The sequence below is a fragment of the Penicillium digitatum genome, chromosome 1, assembly GCF_016767815.1.
Source record: "Penicillium digitatum chromosome 1, complete sequence".
In the NCBI taxonomy this organism is placed as follows: Eukaryota; Fungi; Ascomycota; class Eurotiomycetes; order Eurotiales; family Aspergillaceae; genus Penicillium; species Penicillium digitatum.
In genome coordinates, this window is record NC_089384.1 from 525,223 (window position 1) to 538,745 (window position 13,523).

The window sequence follows — 13,523 nt, forward strand, 5'->3', positions numbered from 1 at the left end:
TTTCTTTGAGACAGTGATCCATCCCTATAAAGGGAACAAAAACCCACCATGGGCCCAGCTTTCAAGTGTCCAGACATAGTTTGATAGACGAGATACTAGATGACAAGATGATTAAAGGATTGTAGAATGAGATGAGATTCATGTAAAAGTCTCTTGCACAAGTTATCCACATGCGTTAGAAAAAACCGTTCAAAGACCGGCTGAAAAGATCAACTAAAAAAAAAAACATTACAAGGCTGCACAAGCCGCCTACTATTCTTGCGGGGTGTCATATAAGGAAAATCGACGAAGATACAGAATGAAGAAAAACAGATTCATCCGCCTACCAATTTGAGACAAAGATCAAGCCTATAGTTCGATCTCCTCCTCGCCGTGATTATCCGCCGAAACAAGCGACACATCCGTCCATGCAGAGAAAGTGCCTTCTCGCGCCGCTAGGTAAGCAGCAACACGCGCACGACGTGAGCGATTCAGGGTTTCTTCTCTCCGCACTGGGTCCGGTCGCCCATTTTCAACGGAATTCTGCTCTGGAGAGTCAAATGCAGACTCCGAGATGGAGAGAGAAAGTATGTCTGAATGTTGACTGTCTGTTTGTTGTGTGACTGGACGAGGAGATGGAGTACCATCGCCAGTTAGATCAATGATTCTTGTAGACGTGCTTGGTTCAGACCTGAGTCGGAGATCTGTAGTTGAAGGTTCTAAACTCGGCTGGTCAGGTCTAAGCACATCGTCTTCTTCACTTCCCTCATCACTGGCCGGATCAAACCTGTCTTCTTTTTCTGTCGGCCACGTAGACGGGAGAGGATTGACATGAAAGAGCCTAGGCTCTGCATGTTCTTGGAGATAGCGGTGTGCTTGACGGATTTCGTTGCGCTTTACTCTGGCTGCCTCTCCGGATTGACTCGAACGTTGTAGATAGTCCTGCTTCTGATCCTGATGCTGGCCGGTATCAAGGCTCAAATCCTCAGTGCTACTATTAGTTTCTTGTGTGAACTGTGTGGAGAGGTCGATGTCGTATCGGGTCCTTTTTCTGGTGCGCAAATCTCCTTCGTCGTCAACATCATTAACTACGGTCTGCTGCATATGAATGTCGTGTGAAAATTTTGTTCCTGAACAGAGGTGGCCAAACAAACGCTTGATGGAGACATCTTCGCTCCAGGTAGTTGGGTCCACGGTGCATGGATGAACGTCCTTGGGCCGGAAGGCAGATACGAGCTCACATAGTTCAGAGTAGGAAGAGTGTCGTGAATACGGGAATCGCTGTAATGCGATGAGAGGGGATAGTCGAAAGAAAACAGAAGTGCCACTTACTATTGTGTTAGGCAGATCTGGCTGAGACGACCGGCTGGAGGTAACAGATGGACCATGGCTTAGAGCGGTGACCAGATTTTTCAAAGAAATTTCACCCTCCTCCTTTACACCGTAGGTATCAAGTGAGAGTGCTTTCTTTCTTGACCGGAACGCACCCAGAAGGGCTTTTCGCATTTGAGAAAGGGCTTCTTTGTCCCGGATGTGTTCGAGACACAGCTTCTCCAACTCAGCTAGTGCAGACTCATCGGGCAGCTCGAGTTCATGTGTTAGGTACAGATCCCCAACACCACCGCCCGCACCGACCTCGGGGATTTCTGCACCACTGGTTGTGCGATTCACAATAGGCACAATGTAGACCGTATTAGTGCTACGAGCTACCGGGCACGAGATTCCAGGCTCACAACTGTGGATTCGACTTAACTCGTTGTTACTCAAGCAGCCTGTTACAGCTTTGTTTCCAAGCTCAAATCCACAAATAGCAGGAGCTTCATTAACCCCTCTATTACCTGGAATCTGGATCAGAGACCGATAAAGTCCCATCTGGTAACGATCCACATGGATCTACGCTTTATTAGCCAGTGTGATCTTTGAGCATGATATTCATCACCTTTGTGTTCAGCGCAGCCGAGAGCGCTATCCAGACATCCTCGTAGCCGAACGTCCACGCACGGAGGTAGAAAACTGTATCGTCGGGATACGCTTGGACTTTCTGCAGCAGCTCAGACAGTCCCTCGGCTTTGGAAGGGAACTCGCGGAATGGATTTGTCTTGCTTGCAAAGGTAGAGTCCAGATACAACTTATCCAGTCGCTTTGGACCTAGAGTATACGGTATCAAGACCGGGTGACGAACTAAGCTGCTCACCCACCATGTTTCGGCTGAAAATGATCAGCCAGCAATTCAACCAAGACGGGATATCGTCGACTCACCTCGTATATCACCTGTGTAGATGATCGCCTTCCCATCCCCTTCAATTAAAAACATGACAGCCCCGGTGCAGTGATTGGCATCAAATAATGTCACCTTGATACAACGTCGGGGTGTGAGTTCAATTTTTGTGGGGGTATTTAGTGGAATTGGGCGCTGTGGCCGTTGAGCTGTTAACTCCAGTTGAAGTCTAGAATACGATACTAACCAGAAGCTTTGCAAGATGCTTGTAGTGGAGTCTGCGTGACTCCAAGATGCCTTTAGTAAAGTTCATCCGATGGGGATACTTCTCAATCCGGAGTAGTAGCTGCATCTGATCAGTTTGAATGCAATTCAATAGAATGAACAAGAACCAACTTCTCGGGTAGCCGGCGAGCAGTAAATGAATGGTGTCCGAAAGGACTCGAGACCCTGTAAATGATCGCTATGCACATGGCTGAGAAAACAAGCTAGTGGCGCCGGCCGCTCTGGGCATGTCCGAAAGTAGTCAACTGCTTTTTTTTTAGTCGTAAATTTGGCTGATCTCACAGGCGAGACTCACTGCGAATGTCGGGGAACTCTGTCGGATGATCAGTATAGAAGTGACGTGGGAAGTGTTGGTCTCACCTTCTACGATGCCATCGAAGGTCGACATGGCCAAATTTAGAAACCTGGAAGCTGAGATCAGATCTGCATTTTCAAGGTTGCCCAGGTGAAGAAGATGTGCTGGACTGAAGGACGTTCATTGCACGTGATGTGAGGATAATCCCCCAAAAGAGCAATAAAACAGGTCAGAATCTATCGAATCTTTTTATAACTTAGAGCTTTATGAGTGGATTATGATTCGATAAATCATAATAACCACAGTTACTCCGTAAATATGCCATGTCCACCTGAGTCCACTTGAGTCCAAGAATCGTCTTAACAGTTGGCCATGCATCGTGGCCACGCCAACGCACACTTGGGACTAGTTAGAAAATCGTATAAGCCCTGTTTCTTCCCAATCTACTCCGTATTCTCTTTGATTTTGGGTTCTATCTATCTTTTTCTTTTTTTTTCTTTTTTCACTAAACTAATGGAACGCCTGTGAGACCGTCAATTCCTCAAGGGTCCAAGAGCTGAAACGTCAGCTCACCTGATCGGGATTTTCCTTGTCATCTTGACCTATATCTTGACCTGGATCAAGGGAAATCCAGGAGAACCTTGGAAGCATTTCTATCTTCTCAAGAATTTGCCCTCCAGCGTCCCACTGTCAGCAGCTCAGGCGTTCAAAACATTCAACCCGTCCAAAGGTCCGGGAATTTGACAAAGGGCAAGGGGGGGGACCTTCCAGGGCTGGAGATCCTGAATCATCCACATTCCAAGGTGTCTGGGACGACCTTCTCTTCTTAATCTGCTTGTTTAACCTCCTAATCCCTTCCATATCCGAACCTCATCATGCGTAAACCATCCGTGGGCCAGATCGTGTACAACGCCACGTTTCCACGACCTCGCCCAAACGACCCAGGCTCGTTTGGTGCTCACATTTCCCGAAACCTCGTCCCAGAAGTACGTATCGAAACGTCCATTTTCTACGGTTCATTAGATTGCATCGAAGCACAATACCCGGGGTTGGACTACTCGTATGGACCACATCGCATGCGACTGAGTCGCTTCCCATGGCACCGAAAACTGTTCCGCACATTTGACCAACTCGGTCTGACAGAGGAGGAGATCTCCAATCTCTGTCGGTGGGAAGGAACCAAGTCCGCGCGTCAGCGGTACGAGGCAGAAGAAGGAATTATCGTGCGGGACACCACAGCCCACTCCGTCCGACCGGCATCCCCGCAACCCGTGCCTTCGATCGAGATCCACTTCAACGATGGCGACTTCTGCGGGACAGAAGAGGAAGATAACCAGATCATCGAGACACGGAGCAATGATACGGTCCGTGCCGTTGATTCCCGTGCCTCCAGTTACCGGTCCGCCGAGGAGGAGCACGAAATCGACGAACTCAGCGACGAGGAGATGGAAAGTTGTGGCGTAGCCCTCAACAACCGTATCATTGCTGCGATGGCCGCTCGCGACCAAGGTACCGATGTGCCGCTAGACGAAGACTGGGAACAATGGCTGAAGGAGGCTGGAGAGCGTGGCAGTTTCGGCGAAATGGTGCATGCCATTCGGGCGGACCAGCCCTTGACTCTTGTCGCTGACAATGTCCAACTCCCACGCGGTCGCGGTGCAGCCCGTGTGATGACAAGGACGACCTTTTTCACGGTGCCAGACAGCCTTCTCGCAACCAATACTGCTCGTCCTTCGACATCCAATCCAGCCTCCGGCACGGCTCAATAACTGCATCCTATTTGACTCGATCAGATCCTTTGAACAGGGTCGCCCGCTATGATTCGTGTTTGCATTTTTTAAGGCGCATCTTACCTCTCTCGCATTGCCTGAAGTGGACTGGCTCCTTCTTCTTGGGGTTCCCTTTGCTTTTCTTCTTCTATATCCATTACTCTATTTACGCTTCGTTCAGAAGAGTCTCTTGCTTACGCATAGATTTCATTGTCTGATGTCTCATTTTCTTTAATACCCTCGTGTTCCTGTTCCTCACCCTGCTTCATTGTTTGACGCGTTAGCTTCTTCATTGTTTGCTTTGCTAGGATCTTCACCTTTAACGTGGTAATCGGGAGGGTTTCGGCACAAGGCAAAAGTTAATTTTAACTCATCCAGAAACATATCTATGAACTATCATTTGTGATCATCCAATGTATAGGTACTTTCTTCATATGAAACATGGTTTGAAAAGCTAGTGTTTGAAATTTTTATAAAAAAATAGAGTGACATCACATAGATTGTTCATGTTCCATACGAAGAAACTCCCATACTACACGCTCATCTCTGTTAGTGTAAACCACCAGATATTTGTCCCTGTCTATCGGCAATGGCAAGGACTCAGCAACATCTCGTTAGGTTCGATGCACGACCAGTACACAGCACTCCTATGCTCACTATGTCCCGCCACAAGGTGCAAGATACCTTTTTGGAGCCCAATCACAAGGCTTGTATTCACGGTCACGGATGATGAATGATCGTGCCTTTCCAAGGACAATTTCTAGAGCGGAATGTAACCAGATGCCTCGAAGGGACCATTGCAAACGCTACTGTGTGGAGGTGTATTGCATCTTCCATCTTCTGCGGTATTGGTATTCACTTTCACGTTGAATTAATGCTGAAATTCAGATGGTGGAAATTTTCTTTCCTTTTTTCTATGCATCTCGGGCACGCTTCTCCATAGAGTAGAGATACTTGCCAACTGAATACGTGTTTGAAAAGTGAGCAGAAGAAATACCTCCACATAAGGAAGAGCAAGACGCACAACCTACGTCTATCCGGAAGCTGTAGTTGAATGGGGGCGTGGATTGGGGGGTTCAACAAGGTACGGAGCTAGGACATCATGGGCCACGTGATCCCAGCTTCAACCAGACGCAGCCAATCAAACAAAAACGATAAACACAGTCTAGCCTAATCAGGAATAGCTTAGTAAATAATGATTGTGATAAGCTCTCCGCTCCGAGTTCCGCTCCGCAACTGATCTCCATGAAGATGAACCTCGTTTCAACTCTGTGTTTGATTGGAATTGGCCAAGAGGCTGTGTTCATTCATACCAAGCTTTGTTATCACGCATTTCTCCCAACCCGACGGCATCTTCACAATGATCAAGGCGATCTTCTATAGTAAATTCGACACGATAGAGGGTACGGACCTTTATATGCCATGATCACCATTCAATTACCCAGATGCTGACTTAAGATGGTAATACAGGACCCAAAGTAGTCCATCAAGTCCCTGATGGAGCCATCGTACCCTCTCCCACCGCACCCTCACAACTACCCTTTCTCACCTTCTCCGATGTCTCTTTCTTCGTGATTCCCCGCCAGGAGCTCTGTGGAAACCTTTTGCAAGTCTGTACCAATGGATACCGTATCCTGGGCTACCCAATCTGCATGAAGTCAGTGCGGTATGACCGAAATGAATTCATCTTCAACTTCTGCATCGTCCTCGCCGAGGAGGACGACTTCAGCACGTATAAGAGCGTGGCGCAGAAGCTAGCAGACTTAATGCATGGTCTCGAAGAGCAGAATGGTTTCTTGTCTCGCGATTTCTCGAAGAGTGGGGAAGGGAAGGTATATAGTCTCTGTGAGATGTTGATGGAGGACTTGAACAACTACTGCGAGTGCATGATACCCATCGGTACGCTCCTGGGCCTGTTAAACATAAAGTCCGCTGCTAACTATTCTACCCAGACGAACTCAACACCTTGAACATCAAGCTATTCCCAATATATCCCTCTCCCCCGCCCGTCAAGGCCTGGCAAGTGCCGCTCTTCACGTTGCGATACCAAGCCTTCATGGATGAGAACTGGGACTTGACCATGCAAAGGGTATGAGAAAGACGACACCATCCCCCTGGCTAAAAAAACACAACAGCTGAACCCGTCCAGATTGTACCACATATCAATGGTGTCAACAGCGTCCGCATCATCTCCATCCTAGCCGACACAGACTTCTCGCTCACCTGCCGCGCCCTCCGACACCTCCTCTACTACGGCTGCCTATTTATCCTCGACATCTTCTCCTTCTCCGCGATCTACGCTCCAACCGCACAATTCAGTGCAACAATAGGCTTAGACGAAGCAATGCAACTAGAATGTGCCCGCTACGTAAACCTCCGCTTCGCACCACACCCACCAACCGGCCCCTCCTCGCCTCTCCCCCCAACCCTAATCCCACCCCCAAGCGCCAACGGCAGCACAAACAGCAGCACCAGAACAGCCGTTCTCTCCAGCTCCCTCACAGACCCAACACCAAGCCTCGTACGCGAGGAATCCCGCTTCGACGCCGAAGAAATCTGGCCCCTCCTCGGCACCGAAGAAACCCACCCCTCCACCTCCCCAACACCCACAAACGGACTCCACAAACCCGCGGTCGTCGATGGTGTCGCACTGGTCGAGCTCTACGCAAGCCTGAAACAAGGCCAGAGCGTCAAGCAATGGTACGCAGCGCACAGCCGCTACCTGGCCAACATCGACATCCGTCGCTTTATCACCTTCGGCGTGATAAAGGGCTTCTTGTATCGCGTGCATAAATACGCATGCGCAACGAGCCAGCCTGCACCCCCGCCGCGCGCATCGTCGTTCACGCCGACGGCGCTGTCGCCGCGTGCAACTACGGGGACGAATACGCCTTATGCAGTCTCGAGTGTATCGGAAGATGCGAATAACCCAGCGGTTGCGAAGAGGGAGTCTAGTCGTGAACGGGCTGTGTCGGTTTTTAGTGGGAGTCGGAGTGGGAATGGGAATGGGAGTGGAGGGGCGCCGTCGGCGTTTTGGGAAGAAGAGGAGGAGGTTGTTGGGGATGAGGTTCTTGGCAAATATCTTGATGGTACGCATTGCTTTGATCAAATTTGTACGGAGTTGGAGATGAGTGAGAGGGAGTTGACAGCTAGACTGAAGAGGTATCCTTGGGAGGTAATGATTATTCATAGATGAGTTTTGGGAGGCTTCTTCTTGTTTTCATTTGCTTTTTCCGGATTGCGAAAAGTGATCGATACCCTGCCTCGGATCTCTTTGGCGTTGATGGGATTGAATGTGTATATGCGATACTACGGGTACGACCGGAAATTTGAAGATTGGAGAATTTGGTTTATTTAAATAATAACAGCCCAAAGCTCAAAAAAAAAAAAAAGAATGCACGGATATAGTCACATCTACCTAGCTAGATACATGTGGAAAATATCCAGTGTGTATCTTCAAGCGGACTGCAATATACATAGCCACGGGGTTCAACATTCGATGTGGTTGAACAGAGAGAAAAAAAAGAAAAAAGGTATCCGCTAACGCCACGCCAGTCCATCATGCAATCGTATCGTGTCGTGCGAGAATTAAATCAAAACAAGGTTGAGGTGGCTAGAATCCAAAGGACAGAAGACGGGCCATCGAGTGAAAAAAACCCAGAACGGATTGAAGAGGGTATAAGTATTTATTCCTCATCCCAATTCTCAAGCTCGGCTTTCTCGTACTCAGCCATAACCTCTGGATCGAAGATTGACTCTCCCTTGGAGGGAATGGTAGTCTTGATGTCGTCAAAGATAGGGAGGAATGCCTCGTTCCAGCGACGACGACGGTCCATGACAATCTTTGCAGCGTCTCCGACAGCAGGACGAGAAACGCCCGCGGAACCAGCGATGTGACTGCCGCCACCTGCGCCGCCGGGTCGATGCTTGGGCTGAGCGCCCTTCTTGCTCTTGCCCATAGTGCGGGTGCGCTTGAGATAGGCCTGTTGGACTTGAGAGTCGAGGTCGTCCTGGATGGTAGTAAACTCAAGCATGGCCATGTGCTCCTGCGCAATCTTCAGAATACGAGCCTTGCGCGCATTATTGGTAACGATTTGCTTCTTGAGCTCGCTTTGAAGAAGGCGGAGTCGCTCCGCAACTTCATCATCGTAGTGGGCGTCGTAGTCTGGATTATCATCTGCACCAAGGAAACCGATGAATCGCAGTTCAGCTTTGGCGCGCTCATCAAGTTGGGCATGGTCCAGCTTTGCGACCGAAGTTTTGAAGTCATTTGGATCTGCGTCGCGGAAGGTGGTTGCAGCAGGAAGAGGTTTGGGCTCGCCCTTGTTCTCTTTCTCAACAATGGGTTGATCGATGTCCATTGCGTCCCCACCAAGTCCACTCACACTAGCAGTGTCCCCATTTGCACTTGGGTTGGAATCTTCGGGAAAGGTACGGTGTTCATAACGGAGGAGAGAGCAGAGTCGGCTGAGGAGAGGTCCAACCGAGACTTCGTTGGTTTCGGCTTTATCGTCAGTCAGCTGTTCAATGCTGCCACGGCCTTGATTCAAAGGCAGCTGGTCCTTGTCGTCTTGACTCGAGTCGTATGACACTCCATCCTCCTCTGCCCAGATTTGACGATAGTTTTTCTTTCCGCGACGGGGCATGATGAACGGAGTAGTGCGATCACCCTGTGATAGGTTAGCTTTATGTTGGCATGTAAGTAGCTGCAATTGACTTGCCCTTTCTTTCAACCAGGCAATATCCTCCTCAGTAAGAGGCCGGACGTAAGGTTCAATGTAAGTTTGGAAGGTATTGGCGCTGACTTGGTTGGAAGGTTTGGCGTTGCTGAAGTCCTTATCAGGAGCCACACCAGCTGCCATGTGGGCAAGATCGGTCTTGGGGAAGTGGGCAACGCTGTAAATCTCTTTCTTCTCATCGTCCGTCATGCTTGGAAGAATATCTCGAATGTTGTAAATGGTCGGGTCGTCAAACTCCAGCGGGTTATCGCCAAAGACTTGCACCTGAGGAATCGCAGGTTGGGGCTCAGGTTGGTGGGAATCAGTACTGGTTTCAGACCCGGGGGTCCCGGGGGGAGGGCCGTCGCCAGCTGTGGTTGTGCCGTTGGGGGACATCATCGACGGAGGTGAAAGCGAAGAGCTTTCATCCGATATCGCATTCTTGGAGTTTTTCGATGCTGGAGAAGCCGCTAGTGAAGGTTAGTAAATGTTGAACGGTGGGGAAAGTGAAAGAAGACCAGAGTTGTGGAGTTGGGTCGGTAAAAACAAAGAGTGGGAATAAAGCGCCGAATTGGATCTCTTACCTCCCTCAACCTTAGTCTCAGCTCCATCCTGGCGCGCTAATTCATGTGCACCGTGATTTAATGGCCGATCCTCCTTTCCACTTGGGCGCTCTTTCCGCTTCTTCAGCTTCCCGCCCTTGTGAATATCGTCATCCTCTTCGGTTTCACGTTTCAACTTGGAGCGATCTCGAACTTCACGATCAAGCTCCTGATCCTCCACTTCTTTGCGCTTTTGAGACATCTCGCGCATTCCAGCATTGCAAACCTCGCCCCGAAGATCGGCCATGTCACTCAGACCCTTCAGGTGCTCCACCAATGTCTCCAGTGTTTTCGAATCTGGAATGTTCTGCGCAGCTACCAGGTCCAACACATCAGAATATTGCATACTAGCCAAGTCGATGTGTTTGGTGACATCATTTTCCAAGTAGCTTTGGATAGGCAGTGCTGGGATAGTGGGAGCACTAGCGCTAGACGGGGTGGTGTTGCGGCTACGCGACTGGCGCGCATCGCGGCCTTTGCCCTTGCCCTTGTATGCGGCCGGCATGGTGTTTCTTCAAAACGATGGTTGGACGAAGGAAAAAGAATAAATGGAATGATGAGGATTTCAAAGGCAGTCCGAAGGAAAAGAGAGACTTGTCGACAGAAAGGATCCTAGCAGGTGTGAATGGAACTAGACAGACACATGCTGTCGTTGGTCACTGCGAGCGAAGAGGAATGAAAGGAGATTGAGTATCCCCCAAAATTGTCTGATCATGAGCTAGAGCAAATCTAGAGCAAGATACCCTCTCAATTCTCGGTCACGGATAAATTATGACTTTCCCGAGGTGATGACGGTTGACGGTCGCTGGCGGTCGGCCGGAGTGCGTAGCACGTGATAGCGATATGAAGCCTATCATCACGTGTGCATTCTATCCATTCCATCAGTTGCGGTCCCTAAGGGATGTTAGGGCCTAATATATATATGTATATATACATGTGGATGCAATGACAAACAGGACTTTCTGATTGTCCTTATTATCTTATGTCATCCATCAGGATGTTAGCGGCCTGATTTGTCTACGGGATTACATAGTTCCTGAGCACTTGGCAATGGACATCCTTAAAAGCTGTGAGATGATTCAATTGATTGCATTCTAAAACACACTAACCAGCCTGCGCCTTGCATGCGGCTCAACAGCTGAAGGCTCTCACACATGGCATAGCGTCCAAAAATGTGGTCAGGGTTGAAAGTTGACACACATTCCTCCAGTTCTGCGGAGAGAACCCGAATGTCGGCTACTCCGAACACATTCTAAGGGATGAGGCATTAAAGAGCAAACAATGTATTATATGAATTCTAATTGCAAGCGTTAAAGAACTACTACTTATAAAACAATCTCGCTAAATCCCCATGTAAAGTGTAAAAAGCCTGAAAAGCTGCCTGTTGATGATCATCTCCACAAACAGTCCACCGCGAACGGCCATGTTTAGCGAAGTTTACGATATGGACCACGCGCTCGGCCATTTTTAATTGTTTACTCGTTTACGGAGGTTTTTTTCTAAAATATGAGGCTCAGTGCATTCTAGGCAAGACGTTTTGCCTCCTGCCTCGTGGTTGGAACCAGGCTTGTTCTACATTCTTGCGACGGTCCCGATTGACTCTCACATTTTTTTCGCTGTAGAGCTCTAAATAGCAATAGGGATGTAGGTAATGTTTCAGAGCTGAGTGATATCTCTAGCGAATATGCCTAAAAACGTAGTGGTTGCCAGTTTCGAAAGTCTTTCATGTTCAATCTGTTTTCTCTCTGCACCCTCCTTCCTCACTGATCTCAACCATTTGGCCTCCAGTGTATCTTTTACTTGACACTCATCATCACTATTTATTGGGCCCGGTATCAAGCATTGTGTTATCTTCTAACATGTCTACGCGAAATAACTCTGTGGGTAAAGTGGCTACACTTTGGGCAGGTGAAGGGCAAGCTTCGAATTCCACCTCGTCAGTCGAAGTAAGCATGTCTTATTCATTCAGAATTTGCCAACAGCCTCCGGGGCTGATTCTAATCCGCATAACTGCATAGGAGAATGTTGCCTATCGGTTTGTTCTTGATCGCAAGGTCCAAACGATATCGAGCAACAGCATTCCCAAAGATGGATTGGTATCCGGCCTGTTATTTGTACCCAGTCTAGAGCCGCACGATCCATGCTATGACATTACCGCTTCGTCTGTGCCATCAAATGTGACCCGCTATGAGGATGTGTCAGATTTTGGATACCCCCTTGTTGGCCTTGCTCCATGGGTAACCGCTGAATGTTCTGTATCGTTTCTCTCTGCCGCCCAAAAGGCCGGCACCCATGCCATGATATTTTTCCAGCCATCAGACAACGAGACTGGCATACCACCTGACTCAAAAGACTCTCGCTGGGCGATGAAGGATGGAGATAAATGGAGAATGGAGAACAACTACCCAGTCTATGCCATTTCAGGTCCAGCTGGAACCTCGTTGATCAATGATCTCTCATGGTATTCAAAGGCGACACGCGACAACAAAATATACAACTCAACAAAGAAACTCGCGCTACAAACTGATACGAACCGATTGTTTGCCCGGATTGAAACCGGTAGGTCACGAAAGTCCGTCACTATCGAAATTTATGCTCACACATTGTAGGCGAAGAAACCGCAACCTCGTCGACTAGCGTCTGGAGCTTTGTACTTGCGATTGCAGGAACAGTTCTTATGCTCAGCATTATCCTAATAATTATCTATAGACTTGTCCTTCGCAAGAGACGAGCTCAGCTCCAGAGACGTGTCAATGCAGGTCAAGTCGACATTGAGGCTTTGGCATTAAACCAAATGACGGCTCCTCAAGAGATTGTTAATAAAATGCCACTTTACACATACTTGGAGATCAAGCCTCCAACGGAAGCAACGCTTCTACGAGATGATACATCGGCGAGCTCAATCGAGCATGATTCTGGTAAAAAGACGAACTCCTCATTACCCAACGAAGAAACTCACACCCGGGACGATTCTGGCATTCAGAAACCTGAAGCAGCAATGATCAAACCCGGACAGAATGATTCTTGCAGAAGCAAGTACCGTCTGAGCCACACTCAAACAACTTGTGCTATTTGTCTCGACGATTTTGTTGTTGGGTCATCTACAGTCCGCGAATTGCCTTGTGGACATATATTTGACTCGGCGTGTATTGATCCATTCCTGACCCAGAACTGTTGCCTTTGTCCTTTATGCAAGAAGAGCGTTTTGCCAGCGGGATCATACTACATCTCCGTGACCAATGAGATGGTCGAACGAGAGCATCGTTTAAGGCGCCCTTGAATGTAACACATGAGACTGCTATGGTTTTTTTTTGATTTCTTGATTTTTGATTTTGGAAGCCTATGCCTTCTGTGCCAACATGGGGATAGCGAGTACTATCAGTTGCATTTACTGAGCGAGGTGATTTGATGATTTTAAAGTTTTTTTCTTTTTTTGTATGATGATTCGATAGCGATTGAACTACTGGAATTTTAAACTCACGATCAACCAATTTTAAATCAAAGATCCAATTAGAGAACTACAAGATCAGTCGACCACTTATACGGCCTCTGTCCTGGGCATTTTTTTACATCTGGTCATTGGCCTATGACACAAACCCCACAAAGGTAGTCTAAGAGCAAAGCGTAGAAAAGCAAAATCCTCGAACAGGAGACTTT

At 48.4% G+C, this 13,523-nt stretch overlaps 5 protein-coding genes across 5 annotated transcripts; 3 read left to right on the top strand and 2 right to left on the bottom strand.

The window, feature by feature from the left end:
• Nucleotides 1–348: 348 nt before the first annotated feature.
• On the bottom strand, nucleotides 349–2,870 carry Pdw03_2494 (DNA repair protein, putative; the record flags this gene model as incomplete). Its single annotated transcript, XM_014681750.2, has 8 exons — nucleotides 349–1,260; nucleotides 1,312–1,872; nucleotides 1,919–2,187; nucleotides 2,239–2,392; nucleotides 2,445–2,543; nucleotides 2,594–2,727; nucleotides 2,778–2,795; nucleotides 2,843–2,870. 8 exons carry the CDS (start codon nucleotides 2,868–2,870, stop codon nucleotides 349–351), a joined length of 2,175 nt encoding a protein of 724 aa, XP_014537236.2.
• A 782-nt stretch (nucleotides 2,871–3,652) lies between these two features.
• On the top strand, nucleotides 3,653–4,546 carry Pdw03_2495 (NPR2-domain-containing protein; the record flags this gene model as incomplete). The annotated part of the gene is made up of 1 exon (XM_014681751.1): nucleotides 3,653–4,546. One exon carries the CDS (start codon nucleotides 3,653–3,655, stop codon nucleotides 4,544–4,546), a length of 894 nt encoding a protein of 297 aa, XP_014537237.1.
• A 1,360-nt stretch (nucleotides 4,547–5,906) lies between these two features.
• On the top strand, nucleotides 5,907–7,904 carry Pdw03_2496 (Nitrogen permease regulator Npr2, putative; the record flags this gene model as incomplete). Its single annotated transcript, XM_014681752.1, has 5 exons — nucleotides 5,907–5,949; nucleotides 6,017–6,445; nucleotides 6,499–6,635; nucleotides 6,696–7,635; nucleotides 7,795–7,904. 5 exons carry the CDS (start codon nucleotides 5,907–5,909, stop codon nucleotides 7,902–7,904), a joined length of 1,659 nt encoding a protein of 552 aa, XP_014537238.1.
• A 328-nt stretch (nucleotides 7,905–8,232) lies between these two features.
• Nucleotides 8,233–10,371, bottom strand: Pdw03_2497 (Transcriptional regulator Ngg1, putative; the record flags this gene model as incomplete). Its single annotated transcript, XM_066100206.1, has 3 exons — nucleotides 8,233–9,216; nucleotides 9,268–9,734; nucleotides 9,849–10,371. 3 exons carry the CDS (start codon nucleotides 10,369–10,371, stop codon nucleotides 8,233–8,235), a joined length of 1,974 nt encoding a protein of 657 aa, XP_065955606.1.
• A 1,354-nt stretch (nucleotides 10,372–11,725) lies between these two features.
• Nucleotides 11,726–13,146, top strand: Pdw03_2498 (Zinc finger, RING/FYVE/PHD-type; the record flags this gene model as incomplete). The annotated part of the gene is made up of 3 exons (XM_066100207.1): nucleotides 11,726–11,812; nucleotides 11,885–12,425; nucleotides 12,476–13,146. The coding sequence occupies 3 exons, from the start codon at nucleotides 11,726–11,728 to the stop codon at nucleotides 13,144–13,146; spliced, it is 1,299 nt and encodes a 432-aa protein (XP_065955607.1).
• Between the last annotated feature and the right edge of the window lie 377 nt (nucleotides 13,147–13,523).